We start from the raw sequence: 22,144 nt of genomic DNA, 5'->3' as shown, positions 1-22,144 counted from the left end.
TTAACTCTGTTTAAAACTTATAATCACGTCCTTTACATCAAAAAAATATGAAATTGTACTATTTGTCTACTCTTCATTCAGTTTTCACCCTCTCTATTTCTTGTTTAAAATCATGACTATCAAATCTTGAATAAAAATTATTACAATTTTGTGAAAAACCTGTGTCTGACGTGAATTCATTTAAACAAATTTTATTTGTTTTCTTACTATCCTGTCATGTAATTAAATGTATGCCATCCCAGGCAGAACCCACATTTCCCATTTTCAATTTTTCTTCAAGTTTTCCCTTATATACTGCTTTAGCCTTTTTAATTTTCCACTTAACTTCTTTTTTTAGTTAATGAAACTCAACAATATCTCCCTCTTTAAAGGCCCTACTATGTTTTGACAGAGTTGTGTGGTTGTTGTATGTTTGTAATTGTTGTCTTAAATCCAATGTTGAAGACAAATTTCCTTTCTGTGTCAAGCAGAACGGACAATAAAACTTTAAACTAAACTAGAGTCTTAAGTGATTTTGTAACCCATGGTTTATTTGGAAATTTCCTAAAGGATTTCACAGGAATAATATCCTCAAGTTTGAATGTTTCTTCTGTGCAGTTTTTGAAACTGTAATGATGAAGTATGTAATAATAGAGGGCTATGTTTTTTGTCATTTGACAATGAAATACAGTCATATCAATGACAACTATAGTAGTGTCCATACCACATATTTTTTTAGTTATTATTAGCATGCATATGCTCTGCAGTTACTGAGGCAAGTTGGAGCTAAACCCTGCAGAGCACTGGACCTCCAGGAAAGAGATTGGTTACCCCTGCTATAGGTGAATAGGGTAAGCTATTGTCAGTAGTGTGTGTGTGTGTGTGTGTGAATGAGAGTGTATGGATGTTTCCCAGTGATGGATTGAGGCTCGAAGGGCATCCTCTGGGTAAAACATATGCTGGATAAGTTGGCGGTTTATTCCGCTGTGGTGACCCCTGACCACAAAAAAAAAAAGAATAAATGACTATTGTTTATATTATTATTATTTGAAATAAAATCAATCATTTTGGCCATACTACAACGTATTTTTTACTATGAAAAACTTCACCACTGCAACGCCTAGAGTAAGGCTGGTTTTGTAAAGCACGGTCGCATCAAAATATCAATTATCGAAGCACAAAGTATACATTTTTTTTCCCGACAACCGCAGTATGCTAGTATGTTAAACTGTAGTTAGTTGGTACACACCGGTGAAGAGGCGGGAAAAGAGTTGATGAGTGACCAAAAAGTGTTGGAGGTGAAACACAGTTGTGCTAAATGTGTTGTGCAGGCTAGATTGAGCTGAAAATAACAAAATAGCATCTCCAAATAAAGCGCGAAAATTGAATTTAGGCTACCTTTACTAAGGTGAACGTCTGTGAGAGAAACAATAAACGGGGACATCTAGTGGACACACAAACCCACTGCATTTCTACAGTTTGGCTCATCTGTAAGTCAATGACGTTTTTGTTTAGTTTGTTCTGCGGATGTGTGACGGAATGTCCAACTTTGCAAAAGAGGCTGAATTTAACACAGCTTCATTTGGAGGTCCAGTCCAGGCCATCCGAGCGAGCACATTTATGCATGAACGCGTAGCACGTTTACAAATACAGAATTGTGGGACGCGCTTCTTTGGCCAGACGACGACAGAGCTGTGGACAGGCGGAGCATCAGTCCAGACCGCATAGTAATAATAACCCATTCATAAATCACAGCGGACGCTGGAGCGCGCAGCACTACTGTCTGCTGAGGACAACACACAACACTGAAACCATGCACTCCATAAGGTAAGCAAGAATCAGAACTTTTCTTTTCCAAAGTATATGAATCGTTCGCTGTTCATTAGAGTATTAGTTTTTTTTTTTTTTGTTTTTCGATATACAACAGAACAGCAGGATAGCCTATATCATTATCTAAATGCATTTAGGCTTTATTAGGCTATGTCTATACAAGTTTGATAAAACTGGTTCATATAATTTTAACATGCAGAATTGGGCAATTGTCACATGGAGAATTGTCAAATAAGTTTTCAAGGTGTCCCATTTACATTAACTGTTTTAAATTAAGATTAGTCATTTATCCAGTTACTGTGAGGTGGAATTTGTTTTAAAAACAACTAGCTACAAAATACATATGAATTCAATTTAAAGTGTACAAAAATCATGAATTACTATATTAATTATTTACACTATAAATTTTTTTCGATGTAGATAATACATTGTATTGGAGATTGCAGTCTGCATCACAAGTATTTATCTTTCTGTTTAGTTAATTGTTTTGTTTCACCGATATTTCTGGGAAAAGCCTTTAATATGCAATTTAATGGCAAAAGATGCTGTGGCAAAACAACAGAAAAATGCATCTTAATGTCTGAGCAATAATAATACATTTTTAGTAGATTGATTTTAAAGTTTGTGTATATACAGAAATTATTCAGTTCATTAAAAACTCTCCTAAATTAAATTCATTGTTAAATTCAATCAATGGTCTGATGTTTTATAATAGTTTAACTGATTTGATGAACTGTTTAATACTTATTGTACCACAAGAAAATCCTTATGAAAAAGATTCAGTTGTGATTACTTCATAAAGTCTGATTTGACTTAAATACAACTATTCCAGAGCAATTGCAATGGAAATGCATGGTGGTATGGCCGGGCAATATGGCAACAATGCAATCTTAATAATTATTTTCCAAATAGAACGATAACGATTTATATTTCAATATCGACCCTAACAATGACAGAAGCCACAATAATTAGATGGTCTACTAAATGGCATATCATATTTTTGGCCGATTTTTTTTTTTTTGGTGGCCGAAAATAATATCAACACACTTTAGAATCTCATCGTTGCACATTTCTGTTGTGTGATTGCCTCTTGGATCAATATAGAAAAGTCTAGAGCTTATCATTATGACATAAATTGTATCATGATTTGATATAATGTTGTTTATCGGCCCAGCCCTATATGGTAGCATTTATTAAAGACTTCAAAGTGTGTACATGCAGAAATGGTTCAAACTATTTTTTTTTTATTAAAAGTTATAAAAATTTTTTTGTAAAAGTTTGGTGATAATGATTTGACATTTATTATATTTTTGTGTTTCAGGATATTTGTGCTGATTCTTTAATTGTACACTGAACCGAGATATAATGGGACAACATGCCCCATGATTTATTTCAACTGCATCTTCAAAAACGCTAAAAATGTACATTTTATATTTTGTGTATATAAAAAACTAAAACAATATTCACTACAGTGAACTGTGTGACATTCTCTCTAACTTTATTTCCTTCATGAATAAATTAAATCTCAAAACATTTGCTCTGTGCTCAATTCCAGAAATTTCTTCTGTGGCCAGTGGAGCTCTTCAGTACGTCTGGATGAAAAAACAGTCATTATCACAGGAGCGAATACAGGCATTGGCAAAGAGACAGCTAGAGACCTTGCGAGAAGAGGTAAATAACAAACAAAAACATCATTTTGTATGTTTTCAAGACTTTTCAGCTCACTTTTGACCACAAAAGGAAAACCCTGTGAATGATCTGATGAAAGCTAAAAATAAATAAATAAAAGAACAACAGAGCAGATATTTCATCTTAAAAGACAGAGAGGCTTTTGAATGGAGGCTGTTAAATAAACAGGAGCATTGCAATGATCTGCCAAAGAGATGTAAAACTGTACTCTTACAAAACATTCATTATTAAAATCAATGTTGTTTATTATTACTGTTTTAAAGAGGCAAAAACAGATTTTATAGAAGATAGAGAGAGAGAGAGATAAATAGAGAGAGAGAGATATTTTTGATGCTGATAAATAAAAGAGAGGATTATGATACGATCTGGCAAAGAGATGTAAAACTGTACTCTTATAAAACATTCATTATTAAAATCAGGTAATATGAGTTAATATCTGAAGTGGTGGGAAAACAAGTATACTCTGGGCCTATTTTAGCTATATTTGGTGTCAGTAATGATGCAGAATTATCTAATAATCAACATACGGTGATTAGGTTTATAAACCTTTTGGCACATAGATTGATTTTACGTAGTTGGAAATGAAAAGATCCTCACCATTGCTCCACATTAATAAAAAATGTCATGTCTTGCCTGCAATTTCAGAAGCTAAGACTTCCTCTTAAAAATAAAACTAAGAATTTCTATGTATTATTGAATCCATTTATTGAGTACTTTAACGAGAGAGCAGTGATTGAATCCTAGTAGAAACACCTCAAATTGCCCCGTTATTTAGTTTTATTTTTAAATTTTCTTTCCTTTTCCTCTTCCCTTCACTTTTCTCTGTATTTTTTAGTTCTCATTCATTCATTCATATCCTTTTTGGCTTAGTCCCTTTATTAATCTGGGGTCCCCACACCAGAATGAATCGCCAACTTATGTTTTTTTTTTTTTAATACAGTCATTATTAAAATCCATGTTGTTTATTATTACTGTTTTAAGAAGCTTAAAAAAGCTTAAAAAAAAGAAAGAGCAGATATTTCATCTTAAAAGACCGAGAGGCTTTTACCAGCCTTGAATGGAAGCTGATAAACGTCAGGATTACAATACGATCTGCCAAGGAGATGTAAAACTCTTACAAAACATTCATTCATTCATTTTCCCTCAGCATAGTCTCCACAGTGAAATGAACCACCAACTTACCCAGCATATGTTTTACACAGTGGATGCCTTTCCAACTGCAACCCAGTACCGGGAAACATCCATACACACTCATTCACAAACACACTCATACACTATGGATAATTTAGCTTATTCAATTTACCTATAGCGCATATCTTTAGACTGTGGGGGAAACAGAAGCACCCAGAGGAAACCCACGCAAACAAGGGGAGTACATGCAAACTCCACAAATGCCAACTGGTCCAGCCAGGACTCTTGCTGTCAGGTGACAGTGCTAACCACTGAGCCACCCCTTACAAAAAATTCATTATTAAAATCAATATTGTTTATTATTACTATTATTACTAAGATAAAAAAGCTCAAATTAAAAAACAAACTAACAAGAGAGCAGATATTTCAACATAAATGACAAAAAGGCTTTTACAAGCCTTTTACAAGTCTCCACTTCACTTCCTAATCTGCAATTGCCTCTCTGGATATCACACTAACTGTACCCGACAAAAAAAAAAAAGTACTAATACTTTCCTTCTTAGACTTTACAGACCTGAAACTTGCCTATAGCACTTATTCATTGTTGCTCTTATAGTTGTGTAAATTGCTTCCTTGTCCTCATTTGTAAGTCGCTTTGGATAAAAGCATCTGCTAAATGACTAAATGTAAATGAAAAATGTAAAAACAAGCTTAGAATGGAGGCTGATAAACGACAGGATTACAATACAATCTGCCGAAGAAATGTAAAACTGTACTCTTTGAATGCAGTCATTATTAAAATCCATGTTGTTTATTAATACTGTTTTAAGAAGCTTAAAAAAAGCTATAAAAAAAGAGCAAATATTTAATCTTAAAAGACCGAAAGGCTTTTACAAGCCATGAATGGAGGCTGATAAATAAACGTCAGGATTACAATACGATCTGCCAAGAAGATGTAAAACTATTCTTACAAAACATTCATTGATTTATTTTCCTTCGCCTTACCCTCTTGGTTTTCAGAGGTCACCACAGTGGAGTGAACCACCACCTCATCCAGCATGTTTTACAAAGCGGATACCCTTCCAACTGCAACCCAGTACTGGGAAACAGTCATACAGACTCATTCACAAACACACTCATACACTACGAACAATTTTGTTCACCCAATTCACCTATAGCACATGTCTTTGGACTGTGGGGGAAACAGAAGCACCCAGAGGAAACCCATGCAAACACGGGGAGAACATGCAAACTCCACACAGAAATGCCAACTACCCCAGCCCGGGCTCAAATCGGTGACAAAATTAATAAAATAAAGAACAAAAGAGCAGATACTTCATCTGAAACAACAGAGAGGCTTTTAGAAGCTTAGAATGGAGGCTGGTAAATGAACGACAGGATTACAATACAATCTGCCTACGAGATGTAAAACTGTGCTTTTTGAATACAGTCATTATTAAAACCCATGTTGTTTACTGTTACTATTTTAAGAAGCTTAAAAGAAATAAAAAAAAGAGAGAAAATGTTTCATCTTAAAGGACAGAGAGGCTTTTACCAGCTATGAATAGAAGCTGATAAATAAACGAGAGTATTACAAGACAATCTGACAAAGAGATGTAAAACTGTACTCTTAACATTCATTATTAAAATCAGTGTTGTTTATTAATACAGAAAAAAAAACACTAAAAAAGAGAGAGCAAATATTTCATCTTAAAAGACAGAGAGGCTTTTACAAGCTTTGTATGGAGGCTGATAAATAAACGACAGGATTACAATATGATCTGCCAAAGAGTTGTAAAACTGTACTCTTTGAAAAGAGTCATTATTAATATCCATGTTGTTTATTAGTACTATTTTAAAAAGCTCACAAAAATAGGTTAAAAAAAGAGAGAGCAAATATTTCATTTTAACAGACCAAGAGGCTTTTACAACCTTTGAATTGAGGCTGATAAACAAACGACAGGATTACAATACGATCTGCCAAAGAGATGTAAAACTGTACTCTTTCCCACATGGAGCCGCTGAATTCCAACAAAGAAAGTCTGATGCTTGCCAGCCAAATTGCTCTGAATAGTTTAATGGACGTTCTGCACAGTAATTACCAAGCAAACAGCTATTGTGTGAGCTCATCAGCCTTACATCCCGCTTTAGCACCACATTAATTATTATGCGAGGGCATTTCACAGCAAGGACATTTGCCGGAACATGCAAACACAATTATTTCAGATGCATGAAGGATATGTGCTCTTTTTTGAGTGAAATTGTCCGTGACTGTTTGCAGGTTTTTATCAGCTCTTTTATGTGTTGTCCTCAGGGGCGAGAGTCATCATGGCCTGTCGAGACCTCGAGAAGGCAGAGGCTGCCAGAAGAGAATTAATGGACAATTCTGCAAACCAAAACATTGTGGTGAAAAAACTTGATTTAGCCGATACCAAATCCATCAAAGCATTTGCAGAGCTCATAAACAAGGGTGCGTAGAACATTTGAATATCATATGAAGGAATATAATAAATTATATAATATAATATAATATATTATAATGTAACGTAACATAACATAACATAATATAATATAATATAATATAATATAATATAATATAATATAATATAATATAATATAATATAATATTCATTCGTTTATTTTCTTTTCGGCTTAGTCCCCGGCTTAGTCCCTGGGGTCCCCACAGCGGAATGAACTGCCAACTTATCCAGCATATGTTTTATGTAGCGAATGCCCTTCAGGTGCAACCTATCTCTGGGAAACATCCATACACACTCATTCACACTCATACACTACGGACAATTTAGCCTACCCAATTCACCTGTAACGCATGTCTTTGGACTGTGGGGAAACCGGAGCACCCAGAGGAAACCAGCGAATGCAGGGAGAACATGCAAACTCCACACAGAAATGCCCCACTGACCCAGTTGAGGCATCTACTGTGCCACCGAGTTGCCATAATATAATATAATATAATATAATATAATATAATGTAATGTAATGTAATGTAATGTAATGTAATGTAATATAATATAATATAATATAATATAATATATCACAACATGTCTTTATTTATTTTTTTTTCAGAAGAAAAGCAAGTCAATATTCTGATCAATAATGCTGGAATCATGATGTGCCCATATTCAAAAACAGCGGATGGCTTTGAGATGCAGTTTGGAGTAAACCATTTAGGTAAAAGCATTTTTTTGCTATTTCATTTATGTATTACAATAAAAAGTGACAATATCTATCTGTTCCAAACACAATTAGACATGTTAAATCATGAAACATGAGCTACAAACATGTTAAAGTTTAAATGAAGTTAGGAAGATTTTTGGACAAGCTATTTTTGGACAGAAATCTTATAAATGCACAGGATTTACAGTCACATTAAGTCCATTTAAAACATCATTGCACAATGAACGTATTTATTTATACGTATACACATAAAAAGTGTTTTGAGTGTTTAAAAAAAAAATAGAAAATGTAAAAAAAAAAGAAAAAAATTAAGAAACTTAGAAAAAAGTTTCAGATGGCACAAGACTTTCTCATCTGAACTCTTTATATATACAGTTAAAATCAGAATTATTACTCCCCCCCCCCCCCCCCCTTTTTTTTAAATATATCCCAAATGAAGTTTAACAGAGCAAGGAAACTTTCACAGTATGTCTGGTAATATTTTTTTCTTCTGGAGAAAGTCTGGTTTATTTTATTTCGGCTAGAATAAAAGCAGTTTTTATTGTTTAAAAAACAGGTCAAAATTATTAGACTCTTTAAGCTATATATTTTTCGATAGTTTACAGATGTGCCAACAAAATTTTCTCTCTGTTAAACAGAAATTAGGGGAAAAAATAAACAGGGGTACTAATAATTTGGGGGTGGGGGGTAATAATTCTGACTTCAACTGTATACACATACACACACTACCTCATAAAAAACTTGTCGCCTATAAGTTTTAGGGCTTGACTTGATAAGTTTTTAACTTGACTTCTAGTTGATCATTTTGTATCAGAAGTGGCTTATATGAAAGGCAAAGGCCTCTAGATTACGCTTATTTTACCACAATATAAAATACCATCATGCCTTGATTTTTAAAGATTTAATTAGGACAGTAAGCTCTGACTTTGCCTAGACAAAAGACTTGTGACTGAACAGAAATAATGTACAGAATAAAATATAAAGTCATGGTGCAGTGAAAAAATAATGAATATTGTATGACTCCCATGAGCTTGGAGGACTGCATCCATACATCTCTGCAGTGACTCAAATAACTCATTAATAAAGTCATCTGGAATGACAAAGAAGTGAAGTTTATGTATAAACAAATTTCGAGAGGATCACGTGCTTATGATTGCTAGCAGCTGACCCGCATTATCCAATTCACTACTATCCAACCAGATGACTCCTAAACTACTATAAATACCCTGGGGTTTATTCCATTGCTATCTTCGTTTTGAAGAGGCAGCTTCACCGTAGCTAGCTCCGTTGAAGAACCTACTCTAAACCAGCATGGACAACCAAAGCATCTACAAGCTATCACCTACCAGCTATCACCTACCAGCTACAATCTACCAGCTACCATCTACAAATTACCAGCTATAATCTACAAGCTACTAGCTATAATTTACAAGCTACAATCTACAGCAGCAACAACAACTGCAGCAACAACAACTGCAGCAACAACAACTGCAGCAACAACAACTACTACTTCAAAACAACTCCAACAATTGCATCAACGACTTCAACAAACATCAAACCTTCCACTTCAACGCATCCGCTGTGTCTTCAACCCTATTCTCCAGCAAATGACAGCCAAAAACTCCAAAGCCATTGCAATGAAACTGAACCATTACCTTTTTCCTAGCGGTGCACATGCTATGCACATGAAGGGAAGCTTTGCAAAATAACTTTACCAAACATTTAGACTAAAACATTTATAAATCTTTTGAATAACAAGACTAGTGTAAACAATGATTTTAACTAAAGATACTCGCCTCTTGCCCGTCCACTGATCCATAACATCTAACAGCTTGTTTGCCGGAATGTTCAGCAAGCAACAGCTCAAGCCATAAACAATGGTGAACTTGATCAACAAAATGGCCGCCGGGCTTTTTCACCTTTGGCACGCTTGACTGGCTCTCCTTCAAGCCAATAGCTGTAAGGAGAAGCTTCACCACCCAATAAGCTCTCTGGAGAAGGTCCTGCCCTCTCTCTTGACTCTGTTGCAAGTCTTATGAATGAATTTGGACCAGACAAGCTTGTGAATGAAGTTAAGATACCAACAAATGTTATTCATGGATTAAAGTAAAGCCAATTACTAACATTCCATTCACAGTTTTACTAAATGGTGACATCGCCCTTGAAGTCTTATAGAGTTCAGAGTTTGATGTTAGCAATTAAAAAAAAAAAAAAAAAAAAAAAATAATAATAATAATAAATAAATAAATAAATAAATTATACACAGAGCACTGGGGTCCAATTACACTAGACCAGTGACTCATTTATTCATACACTAGTGTCTTACGTAAGCTTATAATGGCAAGTCAGTTGGATGTGAAACAGCAACAAACAACTTCCTGATTGGCTGCTATGAATAGGAGGACATTTCTGACAACGGAACTTCAATATACACTTCCAGGACCACCAGACAAACCATACCCCTTATCCTCAGCTCTCCATCCAGTTGCCATTCTGTGGGGGGATGAATGCTCACCTCTACCATCCTTGCACGTAGCGACATCAAGCTATCAGACCATGCATTAATAAAAAGACCATGACATTTGGCTGCAGAACCTGACCCTCATCCAACCCATTACATTTTATATGCTCTTCAAATACAATCACACTCTACATAAAGGATGCATTTCCACTCACATAGCTCACATCCACGATGCCATATTTCTCAAATTGCTTGAATTGCATTGTCACCCTGATACTAACTTCTGATTTCTGATTTCAGATCTAACCCAAGGATCTAACCCGGGCGTTCCAGCTCTCCCTTCCTTAACCTTATTCTGCTCCAATCTACAATCTGCGACTACCGAACCTGCAACAGTGAATTCGTTAATCAAAAAGAATCGTTAATAAACTCATGATAGTACTATTCTTGCCCCACTGTTCAGCGTTCGTGTATTAGTCCTATTGACACTGCGACTTGAGAATTCTCTAGCAAAAACCCTTGATTATTGGTCTCCGCTCCTCACAATTCTATATTCCTAGCATTAACAGCACCATTCCATCAGACGAATACTCGCTGAATTATCATGATATAGACCAAGCAATTTCGCTCATCAGCTTAGCCGGCCGCAATGCTTGGCTTGCAAAAATAGACATTTCATCCGCCTTTAAAATCATGCCAATTCACCCAGACTTCTGGCACCTTTTTGGCATTCATTGGCGCTCACAATTTTACTTTGCAGTCCGATAAACTTTCGGCTGCAAAAGTAGTCCTAAAATTTTCGATATGCTTAAGAAGCATTATGCTGGATTTTATCTAATAACTACGAAATCCCGCATATCATCCATCTCCTCAATGATTTTCTCCTTATTTCCCTACCTTCTCACCCCCAGCTGAACACCTATCGATCACCCAAAGGTTTTCGAAAATCTAGGCATCCCCCTCGCAGAGGAGAAACAGCCGGTCCCAGCACTTCCATAGAATTTCTGGGCATCAACTTAGATTTGAATAAATTTCAAGCATCCCTTCCCAAAGAAAAGATTGACCGTATAATCTCTTTATCTCAAATTTTCCTCGAGAAACCATCATGCACCAAACGCGAACTGCTATCTATTCTCGCGCATTTCAATTTCGCGATGCGCATAATTCCCCAAGGCCGCCCGTTTATTACTCACCTCCTTCAGCTCTCCACCTCGGTCCCCGGTTTAGAAGATACCATATATCTTTCTAAACCCAGTCGCAATGAACTCAGCTTATGGATCTCCTTCCTTAAGCAATGGAACGGCTGTTCCTTTTTCTATAGCGACCTAATTTCTTCCCCGGTGGATATTAATTTATTCACTGACTCTGCCCCCTCAGTCGGGTTCGGCGGCTTTTACCAAGGTCACTGGTTTACTTCAACGTGGCCCGCAGATACTCAGTCTACCCAGAAATCAGCAATCATCTGCGCTTTCGAACTATACCCCATAGTCGCAGCAGCGGTTTTTATGGGTAGATGAATGGTCCGCCTCTAGCATTCTCGTTCATTGCGACAACGAAGCCACCGTTTATTGCATTAATAAAGGACGCTCGCACGCACTTCCAATTATGCCCTTACTAAGACGCCTCGTTTGGACGGCAGCCAAAAGCAATTCATTATGACTGCTAGACATGTTCCAGTTTGCAAAAATCAAATTGCTGATTCTCTCTCTCACTTTCTTTTCCAGAAATTTCGGCTCTTGGTACCGGAAGCAGACCAGCATCCAACACCTGTTCCACTCTATTAACAATGATATTGCCATAAAACTTCCATATCTCTGATCCTTTACGCTGTCGCACCAAGGACCCTTGAGTCATATTCAGAAATGGCTATCACATCCAATTTCAATCCCGCAATACACCCCACTATATCTGATCTAACACTGCTGAATGCTGAAACACTCGCCTTTTTCATTAAGCAAAGCAAAACAGATCAGATAAGCAAAGGGCATTTTATTTACATTTTTAACATATTTTCCCCACTCAGCCATTCCAAACTCTCCTAGCTTTCTCCATTCAAGGAGAGCAAAAGAGTCTGACCCACATGCCCCACTTTTTACTGATGACGCTAACCGTCCAGTAACCCGTTTTTGGTTTCAAAAACATCTAAAAGAAGTCCTTCGCCTTTCGGGCTTTTCCCCCGAATTGTATTCCAGCCATTCATTTAGAATTGGCGCAGCCACCACAGCAGCTCACAAAGGTCTATCCCCACACCAAATCCAGACCCTAGGCCGCTGGTCCTCCGATGCCTTCAAAGCTTACATTCGCCTCAGCCGATCCCACCTCAAGACAGCCCAGCTAGCCCTAATCAGCTAAATTCCAAACTCCAACTAGGGGTACGAGCTCGACCCTAAGTAGGCTGGAGTACGTGTGTGTGTGTGCTTGCGTATGGGTGCGCATGGAATGTGTGTGATTGCTCGCGCAAAGACAGCGTGCGTTTGCACACATACACATGCATGTTGCACGCAGATATGCATGGGTACAGGTGTACGTCTAAGTATGCATATGTGCGTGCAAACAATGAGTATGTGAACATAGGGGCACTACATGTTGTGCAGGTTGCATGTATGCTCTTAACTTTCCTTTCAAACCTACTATGCTCCTTCCCTCACCATGCTCTGACCCCCGCAGGGGTTCAATCCGAATTCGACTCTCGCGAGTCACCCCTAGCCCATCCCCGGCCACCCCTTCACTACCACCCCCAGTAAGAGCCTGCACTACCCTCTCCCTCTTCCCGACTCTTACTGCCCCCCCCCCCATAGCTCTGACCCCCGCAGGGGTCGCGCTGAGCTTCGACTCTCGCAAGAGTCACCATTTGCGCCCCACCCAGGCCATTAGAAATGGTATGTATGCGCATGTTATACGCATACATCCGATGTATACCTGTACCGATGCGTGTGCATGCACATGCCGAAACAGGAATAGACGCACGTGCATGCTCACGCACGCAGGTTATCCCCTCTCTCCTTTTCTTCCTTTGGCGTCGAGTTCCTCCGCCCTCTCTTCCTTTCTCATAGGCCATCAATCCTCAGCTCTAACTCCCGCAGGAGTGACTAAAACGAGCTTCGACTCTCGCAAGAGTCCCGCCCCGGCCACCCCCTGCTGCAGTCTCCACCGCCCCCTCCCTTTCCCAGACTTCAGCAGGGGAAATGCCCACAGCAGCTCTGACCCCCGCAGGGGTCGCTCCGAGCTTCGACTCTCGCAAGAGTCAATCACCACCCACGCCCGGCCCTTACCATGTAATAACCATATATATTCATATATATTTATATATGCATATATACTTCTATATTCTCCTTTTCTTCTTTCTGGCGTTGAGATTCTCCGCCTGGCAATTATTTGCCCCTTCTTTCTTCCTTACAGCGTGAGTGCTTCCGCTACTTTTACCCTTCTCTGATCTTCCCCCTTATCTCCTTACCCTCCTATTTCCTCAATTCTTTTCCAGCGTTGAGTCCTCCGCTAACTGTCTTTCTTCAGCGTCACTCTTTCGCTATGTTCTTCCTTACGCATAGGCCCTCAATCCTCAGCTCTAGCCCCCGCAGGGGCGACTAAAACGAGCTTCAACTCCCGCAGGAGTTCAGGCCCTGGCCACCTCCCACCCTCTCATGCAAGAGTCTCCACCGCCCAAATCTTCCCGACTCTTGCTTGAGCAAACTAACCCCAGCTCCCACCCCCGCAGGGGTGTATATATTTGAGCCTTGACTCCCGCGGAGTCTATCCAGCCCTGCCCCCACCCCGCCTAAGCTCTAGCAGCCTACTTTGCTCTGCTCCCTTAGAAGCTTCTCTTCCTAAGCTATCAACGCTATATCCAGTAGCCGGATATGGCTTGTTACACCTGCTTTTTGGGGGGCTCTTCAATACGCGGCTGCTGTCCCGAGCTATTCAAAGGCATTTTTGGGGAGTTCCCGAGATCTACCTGAGCTCAAACTCCCCTCCCGCTTTGCAACGGGAGGGAGTCCTGGGCTCGAGGATCTCATGAGCTCAGGGCTCTCTCCCGGGACAGCATGCCAAACAAGCTTATAATTAATCATCAGCTAAGTGTGAACTCTTGAAGTGAAGTTTATGTATAAACAAATTTCGAGAGGATCACGTGCTTATGATTGCTAGCAGCTGACCCGCATTATCCAATTCACTACTATCCAACCAGATGACTCCTAAACTACTATAAATACCCTGGGGTTTATTCCATTGCTATCTTCGTTTTGAAGAGTCCCCCCTTCCTCCCCTACGCCTCCTTCTTAGACGGGTGACACGGTGGCCCAGTGCCTAGCACTGTCGCCTCACAGCAAGAATGTCTCTGGTTCCTGGCTCTACCAAAACTAGCAGACATTTCTGTGCGGAGTTTTGCACTTCTCCCCGTGCTCACGTGGGTTTCCCCCGGGTTCCCCGGTTTCCTCCCACCACCCAAAAACATGCAATTAAGCCAATTGAACAAGCCAAATTGTCAACATAGACACGCTCCTAGTTAGTAATTAGTTTCAAGAGCATTCACTTGCTACAGCAGGGGAGTTCCCGAGATCTACCTGAGCTCAAACTCCCCTCCCGCTTTGCAACGGGAGGGAGTCCTGGGCTCGAGGATCTCATGAGCTCAGGGCTCTCTCCCGGGACAGCATGCCAAACAAGCTTATAATTAATCATCAGCTAAGTGTGAACTCTTGAAAGTGTGTATATGAAGAAATGGAGACAGTCAATTTTTTTTACTTTTTTTTTACAACAACCCAGAAACAATTAAGAAGTAATCAATACTCAGTTCATCTAATCGATACTGTTACCCTGAAAGTGACCTCTTTCAAAACAAGCACCAATTGTATGTAGAAGTCAAGCTTTCATCACTCAAGTCTCAGACTTCCAACCAATGTGAAGTATTTGAATCCTCTAATTGACAGTTCATGCTGTTTAATCATTCACCAGCCCAGTTGACTTCCTGTTGCAACCTAAACACTCACATATAGCTCACATCCTTCCCATACACATCCACTTCCATGCATTTATTAAGTAAAGGCAAATAAAGCACAGAGGGGTCAACAGGACATGAGAAACAATGAAAGGTCAAACAACTCCCTGACTATTTTTATCCTCTCCAAACTCCCTCCAGGTCATTTTCTGCTCATTTACCTTCTGCTGGACCTCCTAAAGAAATCAACCCCCTCCAGGATCGTCAACGTGGCATCTGTGGCCCATACTTGGAGTGGCATCCATCTGGAGGACATAAACAGTGAGAAGGTTTACTCTCCACGCAGGGCTTACGGACAGAGCAAACTAGCCAACATCCTCTGCACACGCTCCTTGGCTAAAAGACTACAGGGTATGTGACCTTCACAGCACGGCTGTCAGAGCCAGACTAAACATCAAGCTAAAGAAGACAAACTTGTGTCTTGTTTGTCTTCTTTCTGTTAAACTCTGGTTGAGTTGGTATTCATGCAGGTACAATGTGATGGTAAATTGCATATTCTTCCTGTTAGATTATATAAACTTACGCAAAAAAAAAAAAAAAGAAAAAAAAACAGGACACAGAGGGAGAGCAAAGTTCTTGGTTAAAACGGATATTAGTGTTCTCTTATGAATATAAACATATACAAAATGTCCTGTTTTGGGCTTATCGCTATAGCTGTGTTTCCTTTGACCTAGTTTAAAGTGCATTTTGGAGTATTGCATGAAAGATTATGGAAATACCATAAATATAATAAATTCCCATTGATTTTTACTAACTGTGTAGGACAATATTTTTATCTGATAAGAACAATACTTAAACTACAATAGAAACACATTTATCAAGTCTAGCATGTGCATCCAAAATGTATGTGATTTTGTTTTAACAGATCATGTGATGGTAAAAAATGGGTGCGATAGGACAACATTAATGGACAAACCAGTGGACTGGCCTCTTTGTAAAACATCTGAAATGTTGTTTTGGTCATTCTAAAATTCCTCAGCCAAAGTCTATCATCACAGAGGTTCAGGATATTACCTCAAAACTGCTGTGCTCCCAAAGAGTGGTTTCACCTCCAAATGTCACTGCACGTTCATTGTATTTCACCTTCTGAGGCGCCAGTAATTATATAAGAAAAAGGCCCACAGTGGCTTCTCCTACCATGTTGTGGTATTTTTTCTTTTTCACATTTGCCGCCAGTTCATCAGGAAGAGTTTATTTTGTGTTCTTTGACTCGTTGAATGGAAAGGTGCTTTATTCATAAATGTTTTAGGCAATATTCCAGTTCTCAGTTCAGATTGATTATTATTTTGTTATACAGTATTCCTCTCCAGTTTTCTAAATTCCAGATGCAAACATATGATAAGTACTGATTGTGCTTATGTGGCAAATCAAGCTCATGATGTAATAGATGATTTTGCGATCTGTTCACACAGCAGAAATTCTGATAAATGCATAAGACATTCAAAATTAATTATAGCAATAACATTATTGTATGTTATATTCATTCATTCCTTCATTTTCTTTTTAGCTTAGTTCCTTTATTAATCTGGGGTTGTCACGCAGCAGAGTGAGCCGCCAACTTATCCAGCAAATGTTTTACGCAGCGGATGCCTTTCCAGCTGCAACCCAACACTGGGAAACACCCAAAGACTCCTGCCTTTACAGACATACACTACAGCCAATTTAGCTTATTCAGTTCATCTATAGCGCATGTCTTTGGACTGTGGGGGAAACCGGAGCACCTAGAGGAACCCCTAGCCAACATGGAGGAGAACATGCAAACTCCGCACAGAAATGCCAACTGACCCAGCCAGGGCTCAAACCAGCGACCTTCTTCCTGTGAGGCAATCATGCTATATATTATAAAGTTAAAATCAGAATTATTAGCCCCCTTGAATTATTAGCCCTTCTGTTAATTTTTTCCCCCAATTTCTGTTTAACGGAGAGATTTTTCCAACACATTTCTAAACATAATAGTTTTAATAACTCATTTCTATTCACTGATTTATTTTATCTTTGCCCTGATGACAGTAAATAATATTTGACTAGATATTTTTCAAGACACTTCTATACAGCTTAAAGGTACATATAAAATGGCTTAACTAGCTTAATTAGATTAACTAGGCAGGTTAGGGTAATTAATCAAGTTATTGAATGAAGATGTAGGCTATCGAAAAAAAAAATAGCCTAAAGGGGCTAATAGTTTTGATCTTAAATGGGTTTTTTAAAAATTAAAAGCTGATTTTATACAAGCCAAAATAAAACAAGACTTTCTCCAGAAGAAAAAATATTATCAGACATACTGTTAAACATCATTTGGGAAATATTTAAAAAGGAAATAAATTCAAAGGGGGGCTAATATTTCTGACTGTATAACTGTATATAGTAAACTATATTAATTTTATAGTACTTTCGTATGATTTCAATGCAGTTTTACTGTGTAATTTGTGCACTTTATAAACAAGAGTAAAAATGATCAAAGGTGACTGTCAGGGTGATTCATACAGACTTTAAAGTTATCATTAACAAAAGTAATTCCCACCTTTATTGTAGTGAAATAAAGTAATTATCTACTTCCACAATGGGGCTTTATGTAGATTCTAAAAGATTTTTAAGTCAACTGTTTATGACAAAGATAGAAGAGGGAGTATGGAGAGGAATACTGTATTACACTGTATGAATAATCAATCTGAACTGAGAACTGCTCAAATTAATAAAAAAGATGGATGGACAGATGTACAGACAGAGACAGACAGATAGACAGACGGACAGACAGATGGACAGACAGACAGAAAAAATAGAGGGATAGACAGACAGATAATAAGACATAGATAGACAGATAATCAGACAGACAGATGGACAGATGGACAAACAGATATTCAGATGGACAGATGGAAGGATGGACAAACAGATATTCAGATGGACAGATGGAAGGATGGACAAACAGATATTCAGATGGACAGATGGGTGGATGCATGGATGGATGGATGGATGGATGGATGAATCAGACAGGCAGACAGACAGAAAGACAGTAGGATGGACACGAACAGACAGATAATGAGACTAAGATAAAAAGACAGGCGGACAGATGAACAGACAGACAGATGGACAGAAAAACAGACAGGCAGACAGAAAAATGGATAGGCAGCCAGAGAAAGACAAACAGACAAATCGACAGATGGAGAGACACACGGATAATCAGACAAACAGGCGGACAGATGGATGGACAATTGGATGGATGGAATTACAGGCAGACAGAAGGATGAATAGACAATCAGAAATAGACAAACAGACAATCTGACAGATGGCTAGACAGACAGATAAACAGATGGACAGCCAGATAGACAGAAAAATGTAAGGACGGCCAGACAGACAGACAGATAATAAGACATGGATGGACAGACAGATAATCAAACAGAGAGATTGACGGTTGGATGGATGGACAGACATAATCAGACAAACAGACAGATGGACAGACTGATGGATGGATGCATGGATGGATAGACAGACAGACAGACAGACAGGCAGGCAGGCAGACAGAAATACAGTTTGATGAACACAGGCAGACAGATAATAAGACAAAGATAGACAGACAGATGGACAGACAATCAGAGATAGAAATACAGACAGACAGACAGACAGACCAGACATACCAGACAGAAAATAAGACATTGATAGAGGAATGGACAGATTAACAGACAGATAATCAAACAGACAGACACAGATAGATAGATAGATAGATAGATAGATAGATAGATAGATAGATAGATAGATAGATAGATAGACGGACGGACGGACGGACGGACGGACAGGCAGGCAGACAGAAATACAGTTTGACGAACACAGGCAGACAATAATAAGACAAAGATAGACAGGGACAGACAAACAGACAAACAGATGAATAATTAGACAAATGGAAAAAAACAGGCGGACAGACAGACAGATGGACAGACAATCAGAGATAGAAGTACAGACAGACAGACAGACAGACAGACAGACAGACAGACAGACCAGACATACCAGACAGAAAATAAGACATAGATAGAGGAATGGAAAGATTAACAGACATATAATCAGACAGACAGACAGACAGACAGACAGACAGACAGACAGATAGATGGATGGATGGATGGATGGATGGATGGATGGATGGATGGATGGATGGATGGATGGATGGATGGATGGATGGATGGATGGACAGGCAGGCAGACAGAAATACAGTTTGACGAACACAGGCAGACAATAATAAGACAAAGATAGACAGACAGACAGACAGACAGACAGACAGACAGACAGACAAACAGATGAATAATCAGACAAATGGAAAAACAGGCGGACAGACAGACAGATGGACAGACAATCAGAGATAGAAGTACAGACAGACAGACAGACAGACAGACAGACAGACAGACCAGACATACCAGACAGAAAATAAGACATAGATAGAGGAATGGAAAGATTAACAGACATATAATCAGACAGACAGACAGACAGACAGACAGACAGACAGAGATAGATAGATAGATAGATAGATAGATAGATAGATAGATAGATAGATAGATAGATAGATAGATAGATAGATAGATAGATGGATGAATGGACAGACAGATCAATATGAATCATTTGTACAGTGTGTAATCCAGCTGTGGTAATAACATCTGATGTTCCTCTAGGCAGTGGTGTGAATGTCTACTCTCTCCATCCTGGTGTGGTTCAGTCAGAGCTGTTCAGAAACCTCAGCAAACCTGCGCAGATCGCATTCAAGGTCTTCAGCCCCTTCACCAAGACCACCAGTCAGGGAGCACAGACCACCATCTACTGCGCCATAGAGCCCGAACTGGACAGAGAGAGCGGAGGATATTACAGGTACAGAACATGGTATTATTGGAAAATACACTGCACAATGCAAAACCCATTATTGACTTTACTTTCATGTCCCAGTGTGCACAAGAAATACAGCTCTTGAACTGCTTTATAATGATCATGAAGTGTGCTTACTTTAAAGATAGAATAAAGATGTTAAGCTAGGTGTACGAATGATCAAAGTCTGATTTTAAGCCTGAGGATCTGCTTTGTTTCAGTGACTGTGGCCCGGCTCAGTGTTCAAGAGAAGCTTCAGATGATGAAATGGCTCAGAAACTCTGGGAACTGAGCTGTCAGATGCTCGGCATTATATGGGATTGATAGAGCGCTCCTCTTAGTGACAATGATGTAAGATTGGAATGAAAGCTTTTGTGCTAATGTCAAAGATAACCCAAACTCTAGAACTCATACAATGCATGCCTGAATCAACACTATACTGTATGTATTATATTGTATATTAAATACTGTTTTTTAATACTTTTGCCGATGCTGTTATAATTTCACAAGACATAATGAACTGTTATGAATTAAAATATATTTGAGATTATTAAATATTTTTATCATGCATTTGCAATTGTTTCTTTACTGAAAAGCTCTAATGCACGTATAAAATGACGTTTGCTTTTTGTACAAAATGTTTATTTAAAATCAGCTGAAACAACACAATTCTTGATTTTTTTATACTTAATTGTTCATGTTTAATCTACTCAAATTTGTAAAAACTAATAAGTTAACTTAATTCCTTCATCTTGTCCCAACTGAAATTTGCTGAAAGAAGTTGATTGTGTTTAACCTGCCATTTTTTTTATTTTTTTACAGTGTATTCAGTCAACAAACTAAACTGAAGAGCTAATATGAGCTATGATTTTTCAGGATGGTTGTCTTTCTGCTGGTTTATATAGAAAACATGTTCCCTTGATCAATACTTGTGAGATTTAAACTCAGAACAACAAGTTGTAAACTTGTAATTGCAAGAAAAGGTGGAGATCTAAACTGTCCAGTCCTGCAGACTCAATGCATTTAGGTCAAGACGATCCTGCTGCTGTTTAAACTGAGCATTACAATATGGAATTAAGATGATTTAAGTGACTTTGATCATGGCATGGTTGTTGATGCCAGATGGGCTGGTATTTCAGAAACTGCTGATTTACTGGGATTTTCACTCATAACCATCTCTAGGGTTTACAGAGAATGGTCAGAAAAAGAGAAAATATCCAGTGAGCGGCAGTTCTGTGGACGCAAATGTCTTGTTGATGCTAAAGGTCAGACAAGAATGGCCAGACTGGTTTGATCTGATAGAAAGGCAACAGTAACTCAAATAACCAAGCATCTCTGTATGCACAACGCGTTGAACCTTGAGGCAGATGGGCTACAGCAGCAAAAGACCACACCGGGTGCCACTACTGTCAGCCAAGAACAGGAAACTGAGGCTACAATTTGCACAGGCCAACAAAAAGGCTGCTGCTGGTGGTGTAATGGTGTGGGGGATATTTTCTTGGCACACTTTTGGCCTATTAGTACCAATTGAGCATCGCATCAACGCCACAGCCTACCTGAGTATTGTTGCTGACCATGTCCATCCCTTTATGACCACAATGTATCTTCAGATGGCTTCCAGGATAATGTGCCATGTCATAAAGCATGAATCATCTCAGACTGGTTTCTAGATCATGTCAAAGAGTTCACTTTACTCAAATGGCCTCCACAGTCACCAAATCTCAACCCAATACAGCACCTTTGAGATGTGGCGGAATGGGAGATTCACATCATAACGTTAGAGTTAGATGTGCAGAAGTGACCGGTGAGTGTAGCATATGTTATAAAACCTAACGGAAAAGAAAACTTTTAGATTATTTTTTGAATATAGAGCTCTATAAAACTGAAATTGTGATATATAATGTTAGTTGTCCGGATTTACGTACAAATCATTTTACACACCGTACAGATGACACGCATATCTAATCAGCTGCAGTAATGATGATGTGGACAACTCGCTGAGCTCATACATCCAGCCGCTAGGTGTC

General features: G+C 38.7%; 1 protein-coding gene and 1 long non-coding RNA gene across 4 annotated transcripts; one reads left to right on the top strand and one right to left on the bottom strand.

Moving 5' to 3' along the window:
* The first annotated feature begins 1,719 nt into the window (after nt 1-1,719).
* zgc:112332 lies at nt 1,720-20,687 on the top strand. Of its 3 annotated transcripts, none has more exons than XM_073940408.1 (7): nt 1,720-1,806; nt 3,365-3,480; nt 5,650-7,099; nt 7,717-7,821; nt 15,420-15,629; nt 19,931-20,123; nt 20,339-20,687. In XM_073940408.1, exons 3-7 carry the CDS (start codon nt 6,958-6,960, stop codon nt 20,439-20,441), a joined length of 753 nt encoding a protein of 250 aa, XP_073796509.1. In that variant the 5' UTR covers nt 1,720-1,806; nt 3,365-3,480; nt 5,650-6,957; the 3' UTR covers nt 20,442-20,687.
* Nucleotides 6,086-22,134, bottom strand: LOC141380664 (uncharacterized). Its single transcript, XR_012399270.1, has 6 exons — nt 22,043-22,134; nt 21,856-21,946; nt 21,674-21,783; nt 19,887-20,094; nt 15,440-15,523; nt 6,086-7,015 (listed from the first exon to the last, which is right to left on the bottom strand). It is a non-coding gene; the product is annotated as an uncharacterized lncRNA (long non-coding RNA).
* Nucleotides 22,135-22,144: the final 10 nt, after the last annotated feature.

The sequence above is a fragment of the Danio rerio genome, chromosome 24 (assembly GCF_049306965.1).
Source record: "Danio rerio strain Tuebingen ecotype United States chromosome 24, GRCz12tu, whole genome shotgun sequence".
NCBI lineage: Eukaryota > Metazoa > Chordata > Actinopteri > Cypriniformes > Danionidae > Danio > Danio rerio.
This window is presented reverse-complemented; position numbering and strand designations above follow the sequence as displayed.